The following is a 26,135-nucleotide window of genomic DNA, read 5'->3' as shown; positions in this document are numbered from 1 at the left end:
CCCGGGCCGGAGCGGGCGTTCGGCGCTGCTCCTGGAAAGCAAAGCGGCAGAGCTGCTGTGTCCAGGTCCTGACTTCGCCTGCGGGCCTTTGAAAGGCCTCAATGGTTTCTTTCCTCCCCTCGCAGAAGGAAATGTTTACTTTCTTGTGACTAGCTGTTAGTTTGCTTCCCGAATTCTTGCTAACGGGAAGCCACTTTTTCACTCCCGCTTACTGAAAACGGGTGCCCGCAGCGAGAAACCCCCCAGGCCCGTTCAGGGAGGGTACACACGCACACTCACCAATGCAGAGAACAACACGTACACACTGAACCTTTATTTTACTTTTTTCAGAACAAGAGTTCAGATAGTGGGTGCCATGGTGGCTTCATGTAGACAAAAGGACAGGAAAATACCCACAGGATAGACTCATTACCACAGCCAACTGAACAGTGACAGTTATTTAACAGACTATGTCTAATAAAGTACTGATCTAGTCACATAAATACTGAAATAGGCAAAATACAAAACACTGTGTACATTCCGAACTTGGACATCTCCCAGTTTTATTTGGAAGGAAGCAAAGATTATTTGGCTCTGATGTAGATGATTACTTGATATAATTCTCAAGTTTCCCAGTGTGGGAAAATCCCTGCCTGGCCCTCCCACTGTGGGTCCCACAATACCCTGGGCTGGTTCAGACAGCAGTGAACAGTCTGGAAATAGCAAATCTGCTAATGCCAGCTTTCTTCTAATGAAAATGGGAGGGGAAAAAAAAAATCCTGACCAGTGGTGGCACAGTGGATGGAACAGTGACCTGGGATGCTGAGGTCTTAGCTTCGAAACCCCAAGGTTGCTGGCTTGAGCATAGGAGTCATGGACTTGAGTGTGGGATCAGCAACAGGACCCCAAAGTTCATTGGCTTGATGCCCAAGGTCACTGGCTTGAGCAAGGGGTCACTGGTTTGGCTTGAGCCCCCTAGTCAAGGCACGAATAAGAAGCAATCATTGAACAACTAAAGTGAAGTGACTATGAGTTGATCTTTCTCATCTCTCTCCCTTCCTTTCTTTTTTAAAAAACCCAGACAAACAAATGACTTTGCCAGTTAGAACAGTTTCTAACCCAATTTGGACATCTGGGCATGGATCCATCACTCAGAATCAGAGCCAGTAAGGTTGAAGGTTTTATGCCCTGGCTGCCTCATGAGCAGCTGACCCCCACTCTGCTCTTGGCTTTTCAGCCAGGACAGAGAAAAACTGGCAGATTCATCAGGGACACTGGGACTCTCTTATTTATAAACAAAGAAAATCACCAGAACATGTACGTATTTGGGGAAAAAATAAAGCCCTTTAGTATGACGTTGATCAAAAGCAAAAGCAGAGAAGAGGATTTCTATCTGTAATGATGTCCTTGTTTAATTTTTCCAGCCCAGGAAAACAGTGACAATAGTTTCAGGCCCATGGAAGCACATGGGCAGATCTAAAAAGCCATACTGTATGTCTGTCACCCTCACTGGTCTAAGTGACCATCCACAGGAGAGTGCCACAGCAGGAAGCAAAACCACTGGTTTGGGGAAAAGTATTTTGAGTGCAGTCCACAAGGACAGCTCCACACTGCTGACATCCGAATGCAGCCCATTTTCTCTGTTTCCTGGTCACCATGTTTTTTTCCCCTCAAATTAAAGACACACTGTGGGTTGTGCAAGGCTGTTCTCAGTTTTCTAAGGCAGATGACTTGAATGCTGATATGCAGAAATGATGACTACTGGAATTCAAACACAAAAGCTTTTTATGCCATTCAGTAGTGGAAGTTTTGAAGGCCAGACACCTGTGCATGTTTAAGAATTGATGGATGTGAACAGATGACCTGCCTTGAGCCTGGTTCAAGTGTTTGTTTACAAAGGCACAGACAACCACAGACACAGGAGTGACCCAATGTTGCTAATGACACCCAGCATCGATGCTGGTGCACACATATCCGGGACAGTTCAGTAAGAACATACTAGAAAAACTAGGCAAAGTTCATAAAAAAAAAAGTTATGTCTGTACAGTCATTAAACAAAAAGCCAAGCAAGGCTGTGCATTGGGACTCTCGGCACAGGGCTGTCCTAGAAATGCCCGAGAAGTGGGAGACTCAGGGGTGGAGACAAGACTAATGGAAGGAATGTGAGCCCCGAGCAAGGGCAGTGCCAGCCACATCCCAGGACAAGTAAAGTCTCAAAAGCAGCTTTGCAGGAAATTGCCTTATTTACTAATAATTTAGAAAAATCTTTTGTTTCTGGTCCAAAAATTTAGAAAATCAAAACCAGCTGAGGCCCTGGCCAGTTGGCTCAGTGGTAGAGCGTCGGCCTGGCGTGCAGGAGTCCCGGGTTCGATTCCCGGCCAGGGCACACAGGAGAAGTGCCCATCTGCTTCTCCACCCCTCCCCCTCTCCTTCCTCTCTGTCTCTCTCTTCCCCTCCCGCAGCCGAGGCTCCATTGGAGCAAAGATGGCCCGGGCGCTGAGGATGGCTCTGTGGCCTCTGCCTCATGCACTAGAATGGCTCTGGATGCAACAGAGTGACGCCCCAGAGGGGCAGAGCATTGTCCCTGGTGGGCATGCCAGGTGGATCCCGGTTGGGCGCATGCGGGAGTCTGACTGCCTCCCCATTTCCAGCTTCAGAAAAATGCAAAAAAAAAAAAAACCCAGCTGAGAATCACTGGTTGAGAGTGGAGGGTGGGGCACATCATGGGGTGCAGGACCTGGACATTCCTGACAATACTCGGAAACAGGCGGCCGTATCTCTGATGACGCTCAGATGACAGTCTGCAAGAAGGCCAATGTGAAAGTCCTGCCACAGGGCGGCCACAGATGGGCCCCTTTTCTGTTTACTTCTTATGATCAGCAACCGGCATAGAGCCGTGTTGGTGAGGGCAGAGGCAGGGGCCCTGCAGAAGCAGTGCTCTCCCTCTGGTCCTCAGAGATCAATGCGACACCCCACCTCCTGGGCCACCTACGATGAATCCTCCTTAGTTGGGGGGGGAGAGCAGGCAAGGAGGAAAGGAGATAGAAAGCTGGGGAAGTCAGTCACGTGAGAAACAGCCTCACAGGGAAGGTGAGCTTGTCAAGCAGGCAATCGCATACCTGCCTGTCCTCTGGCTGCAGGTCCGCTTCCTAAAAAAGTTGTTTGTCGTTGAAAAGTTCTCATTTTAATTCATCATCATGGCAAACTGTTTCAAGTAGGCAGATCTTAATGAGACATAATTATTGCTCTGTTTCCAAGAGGTCTGACCTCGTGAAGAAGCTGTTTTCATATTTTCCAGTTGACAAGCCAGCAGGGACACCAGTGAGCCGGTTGTGGGAGCCAAGGACTGAGCGGCAGGAAGGAAAGTGAACAATGAGTCCTTAATTTCCTCTTCTGTGAATTTCTCAGTCCCCAAAGCTGGGCTCCAGGGGCCCAGGGGGTCTGGCTTGCTCACCAAGCAGGGCTGCTTCTGACAAGCCCCAGGGCTTAGTAAAATGCTGGTCAAAGGCGCGAAGGAGAGGGCCTGAAGACTGGCTGGCGAGGGACAGTGTCCCCATCAGAAATCCCTCCGTTTTGGGAGTCTCAGCTTAACTCAGGGCCCAAATACCCACGTGGTCATCCGTCTGCTGGCGGGGGGGGGGACAGCCAGGCCAAGCCAGGCAACCATTCAGAGTGTGGTCACCTGACGTGCACGATGCATTCCTGAAGCCATCTGTGCTTGTGTTTCTTTTTGTTTTTTTAAACTATACTGTCACTTTAAACGCAGTGCAATGAAAATGGTAAGTACCCCAAACATTCTTCACATCCCTCCCCCTGTTCATCCATTCAGGAGGGACCAGCTGTGTGAAGACACCTGCACCCACAGGGACTCTGCAAAGCAGCCGCATCCAGTACAGGAAATACCAGCATCTTCCTGCCCCAAGTTCCACACTGCAGATGTCCACCCTCAACCTCCAGGGCCGGAAGTCAGCACAGGTGAGGGGCCCTCAGCAAGGGGGAGGGGGCTATTGCAGCAGACTCTGAAGTGAGTGGAGTCCTTCCCTTCTTTCAATGACCTTTCCCTAAGTGCACCAGATGCTTGTAGCTCCAAGATGGAGAGGATACCTTGGACACAGGGCAAGAGGGTAGGGCCCAGCATCCAGCCTCAGTAGCAGGGATGCTTGTTTCTGCTCTGGGTGTGTTCTCCCCACTTTCTGCAGGGCCCCATGGTCTCAGGCTACTGTGGCCTCTGTGCCCAGGCTCTGGGCACCCCAGCCTTCTGTGCACAGATGGCCAAGGAGCAGGATGCGTCCTCGGTGGCCTCTGACAGCTGGCGTGAGGCAGATGAGTTCTCTCTATCAGCAGGAAGCAGGGAGCAGGTCATATTGGCACCTGAACGCAGCTCTGGCTTCATAGTTGACCCCGTTGTTGTCAACCACAGAGGAATCAGGGTTGGGCCTAACTACACTGGGACCTATGTGCCCAGCAAGGGCCATGCAGAGGCCTGTGGTCCCAACCCCTCCTGCGCCTAGCATGGGGCAGCAGGAGGCAGTTTTCACATTACGTGGCAATGGCTCAGCAGCAGCAGGCTCTCGTTCCCCCAGGAGGCCGACGTCAGGGGTCCCCGTTCCAGTTCCCACTGGTTTTGACTGAAAACCCCAGAAAGGGGCAGAAGTGCTGCACATGCCACTTTCCCACCCTAGCTAACCCATGGGGATGGGTATGCAGGGTACAGGGGACTGTGTCAGCCAGAGGTACAGCGCTGCACACGGCACCTTGGGGCCCTGGCACCTGCTGAGGCTCCAGAGCTCAGTGGTGCGGCCTGGGGTCCTTGGGGATCAGTGGCTCTGTGCTGTCCTCTGGTATCCGACTGGCAGCTAAGGCCAGGCTCTGCATGGTGTCCCGCTGGTGCTGCTTGGCCTTGTTGTAGAGTAGGACGCCAGCTGTCACCAGGACAGTGCCCACGGCTGACAGGCTGGTGACTTTGTTGCCGAAAATTATAATACTGAGCCAAATAGACAGGGCATGCTTCACGGTGCTGGCAACACTGCAAGACAGAGGCAGGGACTCCAGCCCACGTCTAGCCCCATGGCCGGCACATCCAAAGCCAGTGGCAGGTGAGCACAGGATGGGGCGGCGGAAGCTCTAACAGTCACTCACTAACTCCCTTCACTAACTCCCTTCTCTCTCTCTCTCTCTCTCTCTCTCTCTCTCTCTCTCTCTCTCTCTCTCTCTCGGGTGGCGGCACAGTTTTACTGGGAAAGGTGTCAAACCGAGAAGGAGGGAGCACAGCACTGAGCAGCCGCGTTCCCATCCCCTAGACTCGTGATTACGCTTAGCCTCAGGTGCTCCCTCTGTTGACTGAAATAATTTTAAGTAAATTATAGACATTATGACATTTTACACCTAATTACTTCAGCTTGCTCTCTAAAAAAGGAGACAAGGTCTCACACACCTGCAGTCCCTTTGTGGCACCTGAGAAGCAGCAGTTCACCTGGGGGACCGCTGCTTCAGTGCAAACAGCGCTGAGACACAGCAGGAAGTAAAGTGAACGTCACACACACGAAATGTCAACAGGGCTTGTCTCTTGGGGTTACAGAGAACTTGAACTTTATGTTATACTTTTATGCCTCTTCCAAACTTTCTGTAAAAGTGACAATTGATTTTATAATACGAATAAAGCAAGACAAACGAACAAAAACTTTTCTTTAAAAAGAACTGGCCCTGGACAGATAGCTTGGTAGGTAAGAGTGTCGCCCTGATATGCAAAGGTTTCAGGTTCGTGACATATGACCACAGTCACTTGGCAATCACAAACATCTTTTTCAGAAACACAAAATTTTGGGTCTTCTCCACAAACAATCTAGACGCACTTTGTCTCTGGGGATGCACTTGTCTTACCTGAAAGTCACAGGGGAAATTCTGCCCATGAGGGCGTACGCTGTGACGCTCTGCAGGTGGAACAGCACGCCGTCCATCAGCAGCAGCAGCACGACGTCCTGGGTGTAACTGAAGCTCTTCCCGCTCTTCCCGATCACTGGCAAGTCCTGTGTGCCAGAACAGAAACGCGTCCTACATGCCCATCTTCCTCATACGGTCCCCCAGAAAGATGGTGCCACATGTTTCCCGGGATCTGGGCCAATGAGCTGGCACTGAGGGGCCCTCTGAAAACAGCCTTGTAGGGTGGCAGCTGAACAGCTCCAACCAAGATCTTAAACACACACACACACAGGGCCGGCCAGTGTGCACTCAACAGGAAGCTCAGCATCACTGATCACCAAGGAAATGCAACTCAAACCACAGTGAGACACATCATGCCCACTAGGATGGCTACTATAAAAAAAAAAGAAAGAAAGAAAGCCTGATTGGCAGTGGTGCAGTGGTTAGAGCATTCACCTGGGACACTGAGGTCCCAGGTTCAAAACCCCAAGGTCACCAGCTTGAGCACAGGCTCATCAACATGGTCCATATGTGGTCGCTGGCTTGAGCAAGGGCTCGGTCACTGGGAGCCCCCAGGTCAAGGCACGTATGAGAAGCAATCAATGAACAACTAAAACGAAGCAACTACAAGTTGATGCTCCTCATCTCTCTCCCTCCCTCTTAAAAATAAATAAATAAATAAGCCTAAAAAGCAAAATCACATGAGAAATTCAGGAAACTTCCACAGCTGTGGAATGGCCTTGGTGGGCACAAACCCATCTTAGAGACCCACACAGGCCTGGGTTCTACTTTCTGTCCCTTCTCAGGGGCACATCACTGACACTGGGCCCATTTCAGCAAAGCAGGACACCGAGACACCCACATGACCTGGAATGGTAACGCACTCCGCACCCAGATCACTAGAGACAAATGCAGCTAAGTGCCAGGGAGCACCCACTGCTGAAACTCACCATGAAGAAGATCCATGCGGGAACCAGCATGACCACGGCTGAGGCACTGGTGTAGAACTGCAGCTCAGCGGCCCTGTGGGGACAGTGTGGGTGCCTGAGCCTCTGCCTGGACTCACAGTGAGAACCACCAAAACCCCCAAGCAGACTGACAAGGAAGGGATGACTCCCCTAGAATGACAAGGAAGGTTGCGTGCACCCAAGCTGACCTCTGCACGCCACAGGAGCGAAAAGCTTCAGCTGGCTCCATGGGCAAAGGGGGGTTTTCCTCCCAAGTGTCAGCAGGGCAGTTTTAAAGGCCTACACCAGAGTGGGAGGCACCAGGTCTCCGGGCATACCGCATCCTCTTGGCCTAGGTGGTGGTGATACTTACGAGAACCGGTACTTGTCCCCGCTGAGGAGCTTTTTTGAAAACACGTTTTGCAAACTGGAATAGAGAAAAGAAGAGGTTCCTGTCCATCCAGGAAGTTAGTATGGAACCTCAAATCAACGTTCCTAAATGTCCCTCCTGAAGGGTGATGATGGTAGCAGCACCTTGGGGACAGCCACTGCTGTCTCTGTGAGCCAGGCACATGTGGGTGTTCCCTGGGGATTGCTTCGCTGCGAGAGAGCACTATGCCTGTCCCCCTTTTACAGATGGGTACACCGAGGCACTCAGGCTGAGAGATGTGCTCACAGGTGTTAGAGGATCCAAAGTCCCTGCTGTAAGCACTGCACAAAATCCCACTCTGAACCAAGAGCTCCCTGAAATCTGCATCTGCCACTGCGGGGCACCCAGCATAAGAGCCCGTGAACACAACAGCAGTCTAAGCCCACGAAGACCCTGGAAGATTAAGGATAAACTCCCAAACAAGACAGATGATTTCGGAAACACACACGGCCAAAGAGAAAGCTAGGTAGTGGCCCCATCCCCAGGACCCACAGGGCTGGCACTTGGCCAATGACACTGCTCTGTGCACTCTAGAAGCAGCAGATTGTTTTGCTTTAATGCAAAAGTCCAGGCGAGCCCTGGCGGGATAGCTCAGTTGTTAAAGCATCACTCCAATAGCTCTAACCAACCAAGCTATCCGGCCAGGACTCTAGCATGTTTTTTTCAGAAAAAGTGACCTCACTGGGGCACCAACTGTTTTTGCTATTTAGGAAAAGGCAGCACCAGGCGCACGTTGTTTTGAACCGCGGGAAGGAAGTCCAAGTTGCTCTGGATTTAAACAGCCAGCACCCAGATGAGGAGAAGCAGGCGGAGCTTCCTGAGCTCACAGCGTGTCCGCATCCCGCCCGGGACTCACCAGTCCATGATGTTGGTGGACAGCGCAGCCGAAAACCCCAGGATGTTGAAGCTCATCTCAGTGGCCGTGCACAGCGCCAGGCCTCCCATAACAGGGACAAGGGAGAGGTTGACCAATAGCCCTGAAAAGGACGGAACGGACAGGAGGAGCCTGGCTGTGACTAGTCCGTTCGGCGCCGGACACTGTTCTCAGAGCCACGGCTGCTTTCTCCCTTCTTAGGAGAGTGGTAGGCTTTCACCTCAATTCAGAAGAAATGCCCACTGGATTCTTTGTGCAGGAGGGAAGCAGAGGAATAAGAGCCCACTCCTCTCAAAACCAGAACACCCCTGCCCCCACGGTGGTCTCTGCTAGGCCTAGGGCAACACCTGGAGCTCCAGAGCCCTCACTGCCCAATGAGGACAGGGAGTGAGAGGGGCTCCCTGTATTAAAAAGGGGAAAGTTGGGGTGAGGGGTGCATTTCAATGCCTGTGTGTGGAGACCTCCACGAGTAACCACACAGAGTTTGTTCCCAATTCATTCTGAAATCTAACAAAACACCTTCACGTGAAGGGTCAAACAATCCGCTCGATGCAGGGAAGACCACATTCCCTGGGAAGGGTGCCTGGACTTCAGTTTCAGAGGCAGCATCCAGTTTGTTCTGAGATTCAGCGTGGACCAGGATACAAGCCCTGCATGGTTAGCAAGAAGGAAGTGAAGCACAGCCCTCAAACGACCCACGTCAACCTCACATGGCCATGGTCATGTCCTCTCCTCGTCCTAGGGCAGTGCTATCTGGAGTGAGATTCAAGTTCTTCAGGGAGCAGTCAATCAAATGGCACACAGGCCCCACGTGGTCACCAGGCCGAGAGCTTACGGGGGAGCCTGGTGTCAGGGACCTGTCTCCGCCTCTGCTCTGCCTGGGAGCTCCGCTGCGTGACAGACAGCATGTACGAAAACACAAGAGCACAGGAACCTGTGTATGTGCCCCATTCTCCAGGAGGACCTGTTCTGGGTCTGGGGTGCAGGCCGGGGCGGCAGACAACTTCACCCCAAGGCCACCCATGAAATTGCTCTGCCAGATGCCAGGTGCCACTCAAGAATGGCTAAGGGCTTTGTGGGGAGGTGCCTCTCATCCAGTCACTTCTGTAGCCGTCTTCGGTGCTGCAACCTCGGTTATTCTCCAGCGCCTCCCGACGGACCCCTCTTGCCTAAATCCCATCAAAACTTTCTCTTTGTTCTCAACAAGACAGCTGGTTTGTGGTTTGTGACAAGCTTGTCCCCCCAACTGGAAGCCAGATCTTGCTGTTTTAAAGTCACTGGAAATGAGCCTGACCAGGTGGTGGTGCAGTGGATAGAGCATCAGACTGGGACGTGGAGATCCCAGGTTCGAAACCCTGAGGTTGCTGGTTTGAGTGCAGGCTCACCAACTTGAGCACAGGGTTGCTAGCTTGAGTGTGGGATCACAGACATGACCCCATGGTTGCTGGCTTGAGCAAGGGGTCACTTGCTCTGCTATAGACCCCTACCCCCATCAAGGCACATATGAGAAAATAATCAATGAACAACTAAGGTGCCACAACAAAGAATTGATGTTTCTCATCTCTCTGCCTTTCTGTCTGTCCCTATCTGTCCCTCTGACTCTCTGTCAAAAAAAAAAAAAAAGTCACTGGAAACGAGCATTTTTCTGGGGCTGAGCAGTCAGGCTCACACTTCAGTTTGACTGGTTTCATCATCAGGAAAAGCCCGGTTGTGTCCTTGACCCCTCAGTGGCTCCTCCGGCCTTGAGGCAGGTCCTAGTCTTATCTTTAGATCTCGCTCCTTCTGAATGAAAGCAAACCTGTCCCTGTGTCAGTCCCTCTCAGATGAAAGCTGCGGCACTGTACTGCACCTCCCGCACCTGGAACCACAGAGGGTGCTGGCTAGAAAATGGGCATGTGTGTAACATGCAGGTGGCAGCAAACTGCCTGTCATTAAGGTCTGGAGATACGGACTTCAGTCTGAGTTCCTTGGCCATGAGGAGAACGGCGGGCAGTGAAAAGCAGTAGAGAGCACCTGGTGGGTGGGGAAGGACTCAGGAGGCGGGGGCTCCACAGGTGAAGTGAGCTCCAGGGCTGTACCACCTTGCAGGGCGGAAGGCAGTCAACCTTCCTGGAATGAGTGATGGCACCAAGGTCACCTGCTTGTCACTCTCCCCCTACTCAACCCCTCTTGACCTCTGCACATGCCAGCAGCCCCAGGACAGAGGGGAAGACACCCCACTGAAGTAGGAGGGAGCCCCAGTGCCCTCCAGCTGGGCACAGAGGGGGCAGAGGGAGGGTGGCTGGCTGGGGACGAGCTAGGGACCCAGGGAGGACCGCTCACCCGTGTACTCCCCCAGGATCATCCGGGACATAATCACAGTGAAAATGGGGGCGGAGCTCTTCACCGTCTCAGCAAATGAAACCGCCACGTTTTTTAGGCTGACCAAACCCAAAACCACTGTTGCAAACCTAAAAATAAGCCGAAAGTATTGTCAGGATGCATCAGTACATTTGTAGCTCTCCACCAGACTCTCCCAGGAGTCAGCCCAGGCAGGCCGTACTCCTGACCACCCTCCACCCCCTCCAGTGCCATGTTGGGCCCCACCCTTCAGGAAACAGTCCCCACCACCACCCCTTGCAAGGAGGTCTGGGGTTCTGGTATGACCAGACCATCAGCCCCAGAAGGAGGCATGGTTACTCTCAAACCATTATGACATTACTTCCGTGACCACTCCAGAAAGAATCTGCTCAAACGTATGCAGCACTGAGATCCACACCACCATGAAGCTCAGTTGGTTAGACCATCCTCCCAATAGCCAATGTTGTGGGTTTGATCTCCCCTGGTCAGGGCACATAGAGGAATCGACCAATGATAGCATGAATAAGTGGAACAACAAATCAATGTCTTTCTCTCCTTTCCCTTCTCCCTAAAATCAATTTAAAAAAATTAAAAATCAGCCCTGGCCAGATAGTGTGGTTGGTTAGAGCTTTGTCCTGAAGCACAGAGGTTGCTGGTTCAATCCGCAGTCAGGGCACATACAGGAACAGATCGATGTTCCTGTCTCTCTCTCTCCCTTCTTCGCTCTTGAAAATTAATAAATAAAAGTATTTTTAAAATTAAAAGTCAGTTGGCATTACATGTGCAGCTTTATTTTATTTTTACTTCTTTTGAGAGAGAGAGACAGAAACATAAAGTTGCTCCTGTATGTGCCCTGATCTGGGAACTGAACTGGTAACCTTCACACTCTGGGACAATGTCCCAACCAACTGAGCTATCCAGCCAGGGCTTAATTTTTTTTTTTTTTTTAATTTTTAAATTTTATTTATTCATTTTAGAAAGGAGAGAGAGAGGAGAGAGAGACAGAGAGAGAGAAGGGGGGAGGAGCAGGAAGCATCAACTCCCATATGTGCCTTGACCAGGCAAGCCCAGGGTTTCGAACTGGCAACCTCAGCATTTCCAGGTTGACGCTTTATCCACTGCGCCACCACAGGTCAGGCCAGGGCTTAATTTTTTAAAAATTTATTTATTGATTGAGACAGAGAAAGGAAGAGAGAAAGAGGAGGTGTGGAAAGGGAAGCATTCATTTGTTTTACTCAGTCGTGCATTTATTGGTTGCTTCCCATGTGTGCCCTGAACGGGGATCGAACCCACAACGTTGTAGTTTTCGGATGACGTTCTTAACCAGCTAAACTAACTGGCCAGGATTGTGCAGCTTAATTTAAAAATAATAATAAAAAAAGATCCATAAACCCGGGTATACTTGTTGTCCTAAAATGTAGACTTTAGAGAGTTTGCATTGCAAACTCACCTACAATCACCTAACAGTAATGTCAGTTAAGTTTGGTGACTGACGTAACTCATAAACAGAGATACTTTAAATAATGTGTGAAGAGCTAAGACCCTCGACCAACGGTAAGCCTCCTTACCTCATGAGGCCCACGAACAGCATGGTCATGATGAAGTTGGGTGGGTACGAGAGACGGGCCTTGTGCTGATACAGACAGCAAGGAACAAATATCTTCAAGCACCCGATACATGTGGTGGACAGCATCTGCACAGCACCTGTGGAGGAGACAGGAGCAAGAGACCATGCTCAAACATATGCAGCACCAAGATCCACACCACCACCCTGGTTGTGGCCTCGGCCCGGGCAGACATTGGCCGCAGACCCCTAACCCCCAGGCCGCGCAGCTGCTCACCTAGCATGCTGGGCTCGCCCTCCAGCAGGGACAGGATGTACTTGTTGAGGAAGAGGGTGCAGAAACTGAGAAAGAACCAGAGCGTGAGGTAGAGCAGGGCCCGTGAGCTCCACACACCCAGGTCTGATTCGATGACAGTGGACTCGGTGATGGTGACAGTCAGCACGCTCTCCTCGGGGGCACTGTCGCTCTTGGTGAAAACGATCTTCTCATTTCGGTGGCCAAACAGAGAGCTCAAGCTGAAGGGCAGCATTCCCCGGGGTGTCTCTTCGGGGCCTGGGGCCAGCTCTGCCGGGGTTGGGGGCTTTGTGGACTCCGACATGATGTCCCAGTGGGTGCGTCCTTATCTCAGCCACAATGACAGGGAACGGTGGACAGTGCACCCTGTCGGCATGCTACCGGCAAAGAGCAGGAGTGCGCTGACATGTAAGGAAAGCGAACGTGTTACTCACATGACATTTAACACCCCTAAAACTCTTCATCACCAATTTAAAATAACTTTAAAAACATGAATACTGCCTGACCTGTGGTGGCGCAGTGGGTAAAGCGTCAACCTGGAAATGCTGAGGTTGACAGTTCAAAGCCCTGGGCTTGCCTGGTCAAGGCACATATGGGAGTTGATGCTTCCAACTCCTCCCCCCTTCTCTCTCTCTGTCTCTCTCTCCTCTCTAAAAATGAATAAATAAATAAATTAATTAAAAAAAAAAAACATGAATACTGAATTCACCTTATTTCCATACTGATGTGTTAGCCCACTGCCCTGAAACAGCAGCACGGACAATAGGGGGGTTCCTCCTCCCCAAAGTTGACAAAACCAAAACCTTCACACATACACCCCTTCCCGGGTCCCCAAGGTCTCATCCTGGCTGCTCAGGCAGGACCCACAGGCCCGTCTCCCCATCTTGTGGCTCTCAGACCCCTGGCCCTGGAGACCCCACAAGGCTGCTCCTCCTGGAGCGGCCCGGCTCCGCCAGGTTTGGCCCCTCAAGAAAGCCTCTTGGCCCTGGGCGGTTGGCTCAGCGGTAGAGCGTCGGCCTGGCATGCGGGGAACCCGGGTTCGATTCTTGGCCAGGGCACACAGGAGAAGCGCCCATTTGCTTCTCCACCCCCCCCTCCTTCCTCTCTGTCTCTCTCTTCCCCTCCCGCAGCCAAGGCTCCATTGGAGCAAACATGGCCCGGGCGCTGGGGATGGCTCCTTGGCCTCTGCCCCAGGCGCTAGAGTGGCTCTGTTCACGGCAGAGCATCGCCCCCTGGTGGGCAGAGCATCGCGCCTGGTGGGCGTGCCGGGTGGATCCCGGTCGGGCGCATGCGGGAGTCTGTCTGTCTCACCCCGTTTCCAGCTTCAGAAAAATACACACAAAAAAAGAAAGCCTCTTGCCCTGGCCGGTTGGCTCAGCGGTAGAGCATCGGCCTGGCATGCGGGGGACCCAGGTTCGATTCTCGGCCAGGGCACATAGGAGAAGCGCCCATTTGCTTCTCTATCCCCCCTCCTTCCTCTCTGTCTCTCTCTTCCCCTCCTGCAGCCAAGGCTCCATTGGAGCAAAGATGGCCCAGGCGCTGGGGGATGGCTCCTCGGCCTCTGCCCCAGGTGCTAGAGTGGCTCTGGTCTCAGCAGAGCGACCCCCCCCCCCGAGGGGCAGAGCATCGCCCCCTGATGGGCAGAGCCTCGCCCCTGGTGGGCGTGCCGGGTGGATCCTGGTCGGGCGCATGCGGGAGTCTGTCTGACTGTCTCTCCCCGTTTCCAGCTTCAGGAAAAAAAAAAAAAAAAAGGCCTCTCATCGGGCCCCAACAGCATCGGGCCCCAACAGCATCTGGCATGGCAAGTGTCACTGTGCCCTATGGCTGTCGCTGAGTTTCCAAACCAAAGGGTAAGGAGCAAGTGCTCAGGCAGCACTCTCGGGGTCGACAACCAGCACAGAAGGGAGCTGTGTCTCAGGCCCGAGGACAATCCATGGCTCTCCCTCTCATGTCACAGAATGGAGCACGAGTTCACATGTGTGTACGTTCAACACAGCAGCAGGTCCCTGACCCTTGTCAGTCCCACTGATGCCGCCCCACTGAGAAGCCCAGGGGCCCGACATGCCTTGATCATGTTTGCTCTGGTCACAGATTTTTTTGTTTTTTTTTTTTTTTACAGAGGCAGAGATAGACAGAGACAGACAGACAGGAATGGAGAGAGATGAGAAGCATCAATCATCAGTTTCTCTTTGCGCGTTGCGACTTCTTAGTTGTTCATTGATTGCTTTCTCACATGTGCCTTGACCGTGGGCCTTCAGCAGACCAAGTAACCCCCTGCTGGAGCCAGCGACCTTGGGTCCAAGCTGGTGAGCTCTTTGCTCATGCCAGATGAGCCCACACTCAAGCTGGCGACCTCAGGGTCTCGAACCTGGGTCCTTCCGCATCCCAGTCCGATGCTCTATCCACTGCGCCACCACCTGGTCAGGCTGGTCACAGATTTAAGGGATAGGCAATCGCCACCTGACTGGCTGATAGGTTCTCCTTGTTTTATAAACAGACACAGGCCCACAACACTGCTGTACAGCATTTCCTGCATAAACCCCCATGGTCAGGGTCCGCTCTGCAGACCCTCAGGCTGTGCTGCTGTTTACATCAAGCAGGGTCTAATGTCCTCCCTCCTGACACAGGTGTGTGTGGTCCTGGTGCTGTGGTGTGTGCGGCTACCCAGGTGCAAACCAGCAGGAGAGACGCTGAGGTTGGGGACTCACAGGGCAGCACGATCATCAGGGTATTTTTGGCTCCTCTGCTGGTTCTCAAGTGTGGCCCAGAGGGGAGCCACTGCTCTGGGCCATCCTGCTGAGGCCCCCCACACTGCCGAGACCTCCACAGTGCTGCCAATGTCACCAACGGGCTCCAGGCTGAAAACATCCACCCCAGATCCAAATGGTCACAAGGTGACCATCAAGAATTACTGCGAGGCCCTGGCCAGTTTGCTCAGTGGTAGAGCGTTGGCCTGGCATGTAGGAGTCCCGGGTTCGATTCCCAGCCAGGGCACACAGGAGAAGCGCCCATCTGCTTCTCCACCCCTCCCCCTCTCTTTCCTGTCTCTCTCTTCCCCTCCCGCAGTCGAGGCTCCATTGGAGCAAGGATGGCCCGGGCACTGAGGATGGCTCTGTGGCCTCTGCCTCAGGTGCTAGAATGGCTCTGGATGCAACAGTGACGCCCCAGAGGGGCAGAGCATCGCCTCCTGGTGGGCATGCCAGGTGGATCCTGGTCAGGCGCTTGCAGGAGTCTGTCTGACTGCCTCCCCGATTCCAGCTTCGGAAAAATTAAAAAAAAAAAAAAAAAAAGGAGTCACTGCGAGTGACAGAGAACAAGGAATAAAGAGGAAACCGAATACGTGGCCCAGGCCAGCCAGGCTGGCCGGGGTTGGGGGCCCTTCAGACACTCACAAAATCTGCTCTCAGATGGAGCTGCACGTAGCACATTCTGTTGGGAGCCAAACAAGAGCGAAACACAGCCTACATGTCTGCCAACAGGGAAATGAACAGCGGGATGTGCGTGGACTGCTGCCACTGTGCCCGCACCAGAGCTGCAGGGCCCGGCATGACAACTCGCGTCACAGAAGGAAACACACAAACACAGCTCCCCAGGTGCTGGTAAACTGGCCAGAGCACCACATACTGTCTAGAAACGAAAGTATTAAATGTCTTGGAAAAAAGAGGAAGCCTGAGCCTGTGATTCTGCATCTCAGGGGAGGGGTCACAGCACTGATGTGGCAAGGGCGTGGTATAAAGCACACAGCGCACATGGACAGGCACTGCGTGTGCTATTGTCCACCCTGCTCTGCAGGGTCAAGGTTCATACTGGGAAAAGCACCCTGACTAGCTGGCAGAAACCCACCATCAGAAACACGGTGCCAGGGTGTCCGCGAGCCGCAGGGGGCCCTGGCATCCGAGACACGACAGCTTGTCCAGGCCAGAGCCCGCGGGTTAGAGCCAAACCTCTGTCTTTATTACTGATTCCAGTTTCAAACTGATCAACTTGCAATGAGGGAAGGAGGAGAGACCAAGGGAGGGTGGGGTGGCCACATGTCTGTGCAGATCTGACCAGTCTGTGTGCCCCACGTCCCGAAACTATGGGTGTCCGGAGCCGACTTCACCAGGAGCGCCTCTCCAACAAGGGCTCAGCAGCAGTGGGGCCGCAGGTCCTCTGATCCACACGCAGGGCAGCCATCGGGCTTCCCGAGTGGACCACAACAGGTGCAGGGACCCCGGGCCCAGTCACACGGGGACCAATGCTTCCAACCCCCACGTCCAGAGCAGGGCCCAGAAAGCCCAGGACAGACGATCACTCTTCAGACACAATCTTTTCATGACACTTGAACCTCCACAAACAGCCCACCAGCCCAGGGACGAACCGCTGTGATGACTGAGAGAGTGGCCGGTGCAGGGACGCTGACCTCACCTGGCTTGCACGACCAGCCGAGGGGATGGGGCCCCCAAGTCTGCACGGTTACCGTTTTGCATGCAAGTGTTTCTAGGGTCACAGCGAGGGCTCAAAACGATTTTAAAAATGAAAGTGACATTTTCTGTGTCTTGCTCCTTCCTGACAAGACACTGAACCACTGCCAGGCCTCCACGGCCGGTAGTTTTCTCTTCAATGTAAACCCGCCAGGTGGGAGACAGAGGTGGGAGAAGCTGGGCAGTGGAGGACACCATCTGACCCTCAGGGGCTTAAATCAGGAGGAAACGCTCTGAAGAGGCAACTGGAGACCCACCCGGGGCTGTGACCAGGCTGAGACTGGCAGAGACCGGGGAGTTGGCCAGGCTGTGGCTTCCTGGGCAGGACACCAAAGAATCTTCTCTGGGGGACTGAACAGGCAAAGGACAGACTTGAGAAGGGAATTCAGGGCCTGAAAAGAGGCTGCTGAGTCAGCCAGCAGCCTGGAGGCTTCAAGTCAACCTTCCGTGCCCATGGGAGAGGGAGAAAGGCAGGAAACCAGACAAGGAAGCAAGGGGCGGGGGCAGGAGTCTGCAGGTGCAGCCCCCAGGAGATGCTACTGGGAACAGTCACTGGAAAGGGCCCCCCAAATCTTAATCACAGGGGAGCAGAAGCCAGATGCTCACCTTCACCAGAGGCTTCCGGCTTCACCCTGAGGGCAGGCAGACAGGGACAGAGGTTGGGGGGACTGATGTGGACTAGCAGAGGCCCCGCCCCGGCCAGCCACCCACAGTCCCATCCAGCTCTGCAGAAGAGCTGGCACTGTTCTGGCCTGAGGGCCTTAGTAGATGAAGATCAATGATGAGGATCAAAGGTCACAGGTCACTCCACTGAGATGGGGCCAGCAGGGTGGGACTCCCCGGGGCAGCTGGGGGTGGGGGGAGAACAACGGAGCCAAGGAGGTCAAGTCCTAAAGCTCGGAGATGGACAGGAGTAGGGCAGACAAAGGAGCCACAGAACCGTCAGGGATGAAAAGTGGGGTGTCAAGAGATGAAATACACAACCTCTGAGATAAACCAGGGAGACAAAGGCACACACCATCTGCCCACCAGATGCTGCCTCGCTACAAAGGGGAAAATGTAGCTTTACCCACGAGAAACTGGCAGACACCCCCTGACCCAAAGAGCCAACTAGGAATCAGCAGATCTTGGCCAGGTGGTGACCCAGTGGATAGAGTGTCGGATTGGGATGCGGAGGACCCAGGTTCGAAGCCCCGAGGTTATCGGCTTGCATGCAGGCTCATCTGCTTTGAGCAAGGCTCACCAGCTTGAGCCCAGTGTCACTGGCTTAAGCAAGGGGTTACTCACTCTGCTGTAGCCCCCCAGTCAAGGCACATATGAGAAAGCAATCAATGAACAACTAAGGTGCCGCAATGAAGAACTGATGCTTCTCATCTCTCCCTTCCTGTCTGTCCCTATCTGTCCTTCTCTCTGTCTCTCTGTCACACACACACACACACACACACACACACACACAGAAAAATAAATTAGCAGGAATGAGACAGAGGCCTCAGCTCTCCCAGATCTGATGTCATCGTGAGAAAATGTCAGACAGATCCAATAGTTTGCTGGTTGCTAAAGTCAAGAGCTAAAGGGGACCGTCTGACCTGTGATGGTACACTGGATAGAGCACTGACCTGGAATGCTGAGGTCACAGGTTCGAAACTCCAGGTTTGCCTGGTCAAGGCACATGTAAGAAGCAACTACCTTTGCATTAATGCTTTCTGCTCACACACACCCCCCCCCACTCCCTGGCTTTTTCTCTCTTCTTGCTCTAAAATCAGTAAATAAATTTAAAAATAAAACAAAAAACAAACCTCAACTGGTAAGTTAAATAGAAAAGACAACTTAATAAATACTTTTTACGTTTGGAAAAAAAATATCTGAGGGAATTACCTGGAACACAGCACAAATGGAATTAAAATAGGAATTAAAAAATTAAAGAGACCTAAACCAAAGTATGGAGGAAATACGGAGTAAAAGTTCCAGCAGGGAAAGAGAGGGAAGGTGGGCTATTTAAAAGGGTGAAAAAAAGGCAACATTTGGACAAAGGATGGATAACATGAGTTTAGGAATCACAATGTATCGTGAGTAGAATAAATGAAAGGGAACCCACATGGAGACACCCTGTGCTGAAATCACAAAACATCAAAGGGAAGCTACTGACGCATCCAGGCAGAACTGAGGTCTCCCACAGTCTCGCCCACAGTCGGCAGTTATCAGAGGTGCATAGGGCAAAGGGCACTGGTGGACCCATGAGGAAGTTTAGCAAAGAGAACAGGAGCGGGGGAGGGGACAGCTCTCAGATGCAACTTTTGTTTTTTGGGTTTTTTTTTTACAGAGACAGAGAAAGAGTCAGTGAGAGGAATAGACAGGGGCAGACAGACAGGAACAGAGAGAGATGAGAAGCATCAATCATCAGTTTTTCATTGCGACACCTTAGTTGTTCATTGATTGCTTTCTCATATGTGTCTTGACCGTGGGACTTCAGCAGATTGAGTAACCCCTTGTTGGAGCCAGCGACCTTGGGTCCAAGCTGGTGAGCTTTGCTCAAACCAGATGAGCCCACGCTCAAGCTGGTGACCTCAGGGTCTCGAACCTGGGACCTCCGCATCCCAGTCCGACACTCTATCCACTAGGCCACTGCCTGGTCAGGCGTAACTTTTGTTTTTTTTAAGTGAGAGGATGAGAGATACAGAGACAGATTTCCACATGCTCCCCAACCAGGAACCACCCGAAAACCCCAATCTGGGGCCGATGCTCTGCCCATCTGGGGCCACTCACAACCGAGCTATCTTTTTTTTTTTTTTTTTTTTTTAGCACCTAAGGTGGAGGCTCCATGGAGCCTTCCTCATTGCCTGGGGTCTACTGCTCAAATCAGTTGAGCCATGGCTGTGGGAGGAGAAGATACAGAGAAAGAGAGAAAAGGGGTGGGGTGGAGAAGCAGACGGTCACTTCTCCTGTGTGCCCTGACCAGGAATCAAATCTAGGACATCCACATGCTGGCTGATGCTCTACCACTGAGCCAACCAACCAGGGCCCAGATGCAGCTTTTTAAACAGTGATGACTCCTGGAACCATGTCAATGTTCCACATACTTACAAAACAAAAATACTGCCTGGCCACATAACTTGCTTGGTTAGAGCAGTGGTCCCCAACCCCTGGGTCACGGACCAGTACTGGCCCGTGGGCCATTTGGTACCGGTCCGAAGAGAAAGAATAAATAACTTACATTATTTCTGTTTTATTTATATCATATTTAAGTCTGAACGATGTTTTATTTTAAAAAAATGACCAGATTCCCTCTGTTACATCTGTCTAAGACTCACTCTTGACGCTTGCCTCAGTCACGCGATCCATTTATCCGTCCCACCCTAAAGGCCGGCCCATGAAAATATTTTCTGACATTAAACCGGTCTGTGGCCCAAAAAAGGTTGGGGACCACTGGGTTAGAGTGTTAGCCCAAAACGCAGAGGTTGCCAGTTTGATCCCAGGTCAGAGTATAAATAGGAATGGAACGATATTCCTCTCTCTCTCTCTCTCTTTCCCTTCCTCTCTTTCTAAATTCAATAAAACAAACATTTTCTAGAAAGTGTAAAACTTTATGATGAAGGGAAAATATAAGAGAATGTCGTTCTGATCCTAGGGTAGGAAAGGAATTTCTTAACCAAAACCAAAAAGTATTACCCATATAAGAAAACACGAACAAAATAGAGTATGTGTTGCCTAAATGAAGACTTTTTGTTTCATCAAAATATATTACAAAGTCAAATGACAAGTGACAACCTTGGAGAAGATAGTTACAAAGTGACAAAGGATTAATATTCACAATATATAAACAATTCCCATAGCTCAATAGGAAATACCAGCAAAAACACATGTCACAGAGGAGACTTTCTAAATAGGCCAATTAACAGTTGTGTAGATAACAAACACTGTACTTGGCAGCTTAAAAAAGAAAAACGCTACGATCTCAGTTTCTGGGCCTCAGGAGTTGGGGAGCAGCTCTTCTGGGGGACTGTGGCTCAGGGTCACAAGGGTGGCAAGGGCTGGGGTCTCATCTGAAGGCTGGAGGGGGCTGGAGGATCTGGTGCTGAGCACACTCGCATGGTTGTTGGTGTTCGTGACCTAGTTTCTTGTTGGCTGCTTGTGGAAGGCCTACCCCAATCCCTTGCCTGACATAGCTTCTCCAAAGGGCAGCTCACAACCTGGCATCAGGAGCACCCAGGAGGGAAGCCAAGTCTTTTGGTAGCCTCAACTCAGAGATGGCCTCCCTGCAGGTTTGCTGTATAGATATCCCTTAGAAGCCAGTGCTAGAGTCCAGTCCACCCTCAAGGGGAGGGGATCACAGAGGGCGTGAAAACCAGAAGGTGGGACTTCATTAATGATTGGGGAAACGGAAAGCAAACACGCATCCCTGGCCGGGTTGCTCAGTTGATTAGACTCTAATCATTAGAGCATTGTCCCGATACTCCAAAGTTATGGGTTCGATGCCCAGTCAAGGCACATACAAGAAGAAATCAACCAATGTATGTATAAGTAAGTGGGACAAATTGATGTCTCTTTCTCTCTCTCTCTCTCTCTCTCTCTCTCTCCTTCCTCCCTCTCAGCAAAATCTATTTTAAAAATAAACACACAAGATGACACTTTCCTCGGTTCATGGTGGCAAGCACAATGTCTGACAACACCTAGAGTAGTCAGACAGATCTGGGTCAAGAAGAACTCATATATCGTTAGTGGACATGTAGACAGGTAGTACCAGCATCTTGGGAAATAATTTAGCATTACTCTGAAAATGGGAACAAGAATCAAAGTCTCAAATAGCCTTAGAAAGCCCTGAAGAGGGAGCACACGCACCATACCTCCCACTTTATTTGACACCCCAGCAAGAGGAAAGTTTTCTCCTTACTCAGCAACAATGCAGCCAATGAGAAGCCACAGCTGCCCAGCCTGAGAAGTCACCATAACACCCAAACTCTCTTATGTTCCTCCAATGAAACTTCCAACTTTCTCCTTTCCTCTATCAAGAATACTGCATTCCAGTTGTTTTCCAGACTGGCCTTGGGTTCACCACATTGCATATCCAGAATTACAATTCTACGATTGTTCCCAAATAAAGTAATTTTGCTAGTAAAATAACTAGCTATTTTATATCCAAGGTGGACAAAAGGTAAACACCTGCATACCCTTACACACCAGCAGTTCCATCTAGAGAATTTCCCCTGGAGAAAGTCCTGAGTGTGTGCACCACAGACAGTTGCTGGAATGTCCAGGGACCTGCTCATTACTACTACACCTGGGGAAACCAGCTGTCTGCTCACAGGAGCATGAGCATATAAATGGCGCAGTTGTCACACGTGATACTGAACAGCAGTGAGCATAAGTAACGTACAGAAATATATAAACAGAGCTGAGGGACACACAGGTCTTCCCAACATGGCTAGCGGTTGATCAAATGAAACCAATGTTTATCATTGGTAATTAGCTTGGTTTGGATCTTGAAAAGAATTAAGCAGTGGGCACTCTGGGATGCAGTAAAGACCCTTAGAGGCTGTGCTGGGCATCACACACAAAAACTAGAAAGAGATGGGGGTCAGGTGGTCCTGAGCTCAAATGGTTCTACTCACCCAGGTCGTGGTCAGAATCACAGATGCCTTCTCAGACTCCAGCTCATGTGTTCCCAGGGACAGCTCTTCCTTAACCCACGTGATTCAAGTTTCTTCCAGTGAGAAGTCCTGTCCCAAAAAAGATTGAAGGTCAGTGGCCCTATTCTGACAAGGAAAAATTGACTGTAATACCCAGCAGCCACTCTTACCTGAGTCTGCCTGGGCAGAGCGGGCTGGACATGGGGCACTGGCACTCGAGCACCCAAGGTCCTAAGTGACAAAGGTCTGAATTCCCTTCCTTGCAGGTGATAGCACAAATAACAAGAACTAACCGTAAGCTTTCCCCACCCAGCATGGAGTAGGTAACTAATGAGCTGCCTTTGCTAGGCCAGGGCTTGGCTCTTAACCTTTCTCCTGTCTGGACCCACCCTCAGAAGAATGTGCACATGTAAGACGAAAAGGAAACCAGTTCTGCTGAAATGGGACATTACAAGAAACAAATCTGTGACATTCTTACTACATTTAAGTGCTGCACTGCATGACACGGCCTAAACAGGGTCCAGCCTCCAAGCCTTGCAGGGAGGGGCTCAGGACCAGCTGGGAAGGTGTCTGGGCTCTAACGCAGAGACCAAGCCATGATGCTACCTGTCCCATCATGGTACACCCATCACTGAAGGAAAGTCGAGCTGGAGTGAACTCAGCGAAAATAAAGACGCCAATTTTTCCCCATCCAATTTTTCAATGCCCAATGGCCCGAGGTTAAGAATTCCTGTTCTACAACAAATAATTGAAGATGTCCTCAATACAGATGATGTATTATAGAATTGTATTCCTGAAATCTATATAATCTTATTAACCAATATCATCCCAATAAATTTAATTTTTAAAAATGTCCTCAAATGCTCGGCAAGGAATCTAGATTGGTTCAAACTATCAAAGGGGCATTTTAGGTAAACTGTGTGTACCAAAAGTCTACAGACTTCATACGCTGTAATTCAGAAAGTTCACCTCTGGGAATTTATCCTAAAGAAACAGACCCAACAAAGTCTATGCTTGTACATATAAGGCTATTCAAACAGCTTTGTTTTTAAGGCTCAGAAACTGGACACTACCCAAGTATCCAGGAAGGAATTTGTTATAAACTTTGGCAGTTGTTGTGACACACTGTAGCCCTACAAGTTTTGACAAAAATACATTTGTCATAGATTGGGAGCAAAGTTACAAGAACTTTGTACAATATGCCCTGATTTAAAAAGTACAAATGGTTCATAACATGCACAAGTCATCAACTATATATGGTTGGGGGTGTGTGGCATTGAAGATGTTAATTTTTTTGCCCCCCCCCCGCTTCTCTCCATTTTGTAGTGTCTACAAAATGGATTTCTTTAAAGTAAAAGCCTTTTTATTCCTCCTAACGTCCCTTTTTGTGCTGTCTGATAGTTTCATTTTGCTGTAAGATGTTACTTGCAACTTTAAATATTTTCAGTAAAGTACATGCACGCTACTAAAAAAACAAACCTTTAAAAAGCCGCTGAACAAGGACTCCGCCTCTAAATAAAAGGATTTTTATTTTCTAGAGCTGCGGTGAGCAGTGTGTCCAAAGCCTCCAGGGTACTAACTCTGGGCCTGCCCGGGAGTTTCCCAACCCGACTTACGAGACCACAGTCGCCAGAATCAGCACTCGGCAGGATATCAGCCATTATTTAATTTTCAGTTTTCTAAAATCCTGGGCAGAAAAATCACCAAATGCAATGAATTTGTGGGCGATCATGCCCTTCGGCTCCGGAACGGAGGAAGCGGCTGCACCTGTCCCAGAGCCATGTCCATCCCGGGGGCGCTTCGGTGCCTGGGTTTAAAATGCAATAACCCCCGAGGCCGTGACCCTACTGCCCCTCGGCGCCGTCAGGCCGCACCTGTGTAACCTGCCGGCCACCCCTGCGGGAACCAAGCGCAGCGCGGGAGGGTAGCACCCCCTAAACCCGCGGCGCGTCCTCCGCAACCGGAGCCAAGGCCTCACGTGAAGCGGACGAGCGCCCTGGGGTCGGGCCGTGGCCTCGGGTGGGGCCCGCAAGGCGGGGGCAATAGGTGGGGTGGCTTCGCCATGAGGTGAAGGCGCTTGAAAAAGAGCGGACGGGGGCGTGATGGAGAGCCAGGGACGGCCCTAGGCGGCCTCAGGGTTAGGGGCGCTGGGAGGAAGGGACAGCCTCGGGACGACAGGGGCACTACGAGGGCAGCAGCTCCGGGGCGTGGGCCGACTGGTGCGCCGGGGAAAGGACGGGGTCCTTGGCGCGGTGGCTGCGAACGCGCCAGGGCGCAGGGCTTAGGTCCTGAGGGCAACCGTTGTCGTTGGTTTTATTCAGCGTTTCCCGCGTCCACTGGATACCCGACCTTAGGAAGCATCACTCTTCGGCTCCCAACGAGGGGGCCCGGGAGCCACTGGGCTGGGGGACCCTCTGGGAGCCCGAGAGGCCTCCCCGCGCGCGGCCCGCCCTCTAGCGGGAAGACATCCCCACCCCGAGCGCGCGTAATAAGGGAGGTTTCGCCGCGGGACTCCGGGGCCCCGTCACCCACCGGCCGGATGGGCCGCGGAATGACAGCCAGCGCGGGGTCTCAGTGCGCATCGGGACCACCGGCCTCAGCCTGCGGATGCCCTCGGCTGCCCCGCGGCTCACCGTCACGCACGGGGGAGCCACGCACCGAGGAGCCCGCCCGGACCCTCGGACCCTCCGACCCTCCGCGTCCCCGCAGCCGGGCTGGGAGGCGGGCCGCGAGGAGCTGGTCACGTGACGGAGCCTCCCTGACTCGGGTGGCCGACCCTCCCCCCGCCCCCCCCCGCGTCGGTGTCTTAAGGGCGCGCGGCACTGAATGGGCGAACGCCGAGAACGAGCGCGGCCGCCGAGCCAGGGAGGCGCGCCTGGGACATGGGTCTGCGAGGCTGCGGGGCGGGAGGGCTTCTCGCGGACACCGAGAGGGCCCCGAGCAAGCTCGCCGGGTGAGCAGAACCTCGCGCGGCCACTCCCTCGGGAGGGCGGGCAGCGGGACCCGGCGCGTAGCGCCTCTCCATGGAGCGGCCGGCGCCCCAGCGCAGCCCAGGGGCAGGGCCCGCCACAGCGGAAGTACTCTGTTCGGAAGTGACGTAGCGGAAAAATCGGAGCCTCTTCCGGCCTGCGGGACTGCTCCCCACCCTGTGGCTGGCTTTCGCCCGTCCAGCTTTTGTTTCTCTTGTTTGGGGACGGCAAGTCCAGTCAAAGGAGACCGACGGTTGTGCTTTATCCGCGGCTTCACTTCCCATGGCATCAGTTACCCGAGGTCACCCAGGGCCACAAAATATTAAGCGTAAAGTTGCAGAAATAAACAGTTCATCATTTAAATTGCGGGCTGTTTCTGAGCCGCTGGTGGTCTCGGATGGGCCGCCCCAGTTCCTCAGGGATTGTGTCCGCCCTTATTTCCCTTAGCGATGCGGGCACTTGGGGTATGCCAAGGGCCGTCAGTGCTCCCCTCGGCGACGGAGTGAGGGGTACAATATGGGAGAAGGCCCAGAGGTCAGCAGCCTTTGTGGAGAAGGGTGGCCTGTGTGCACTGTCCACGCCAACCAGTGAGCCAGCCCCTCTGGGTCAAGACTCGGGCCAGCCTTGCCCACGACCAAGAGGAACCAGGGAAGGAGCAGGGGAGGGAGGCAGCTGCTCCACTGCCCCAACAGGCCAGGATGGAGCAGGGTGAGGACCTCTGGGGACTCAAA

At 52.2% G+C, this 26,135-nt stretch overlaps 1 protein-coding gene across 10 annotated transcripts; it reads right to left on the bottom strand.

Annotated features, from left to right (window-relative positions):
• Positions 1-298: 298 nt before the first annotated feature.
• Positions 299-25,737, bottom strand: SLC35E2B (solute carrier family 35 member E2B). 10 transcript variants are annotated; one of them, XM_066270683.1, is made up of 12 exons: positions 25,069-25,384; positions 24,052-24,122; positions 22,606-22,666; positions 22,418-22,525; positions 12,331-12,749; positions 12,058-12,193; positions 10,472-10,599; positions 8,132-8,252; positions 7,219-7,272; positions 6,849-6,921; positions 5,860-6,005; positions 3,191-5,005 (listed from the first exon to the last, which is right to left on the bottom strand). In XM_066270683.1, exons 5-12 carry the CDS (start codon positions 12,650-12,652, stop codon positions 4,768-4,770), a joined length of 1,218 nt encoding a protein of 405 aa, XP_066126780.1. In that variant the 5' UTR covers positions 12,653-12,749; positions 22,418-22,525; positions 22,606-22,666; positions 24,052-24,122; positions 25,069-25,384; the 3' UTR covers positions 3,191-4,767. The 10 variants fall into 10 exon arrangements, with proteins under 10 accessions (XP_066126784.1, XP_066126780.1, XP_066126781.1 ...); XM_066270684.1 differs by having other exon boundaries at positions 25,094-25,384; XM_066270682.1 differs by lacking the exons at positions 22,606-22,666; positions 25,069-25,384 and adding an exon at positions 25,400-25,737.
• Positions 25,738-26,135: the final 398 nt, after the last annotated feature.

The sequence above is a fragment of the Saccopteryx bilineata genome, chromosome 3, assembly GCF_036850765.1.
Source record: "Saccopteryx bilineata isolate mSacBil1 chromosome 3, mSacBil1_pri_phased_curated, whole genome shotgun sequence".
Lineage (NCBI taxonomy): Eukaryota > Metazoa > Chordata > Mammalia > Chiroptera > Emballonuridae > Saccopteryx > Saccopteryx bilineata.
This window is presented reverse-complemented; position numbering and strand designations above follow the sequence as displayed.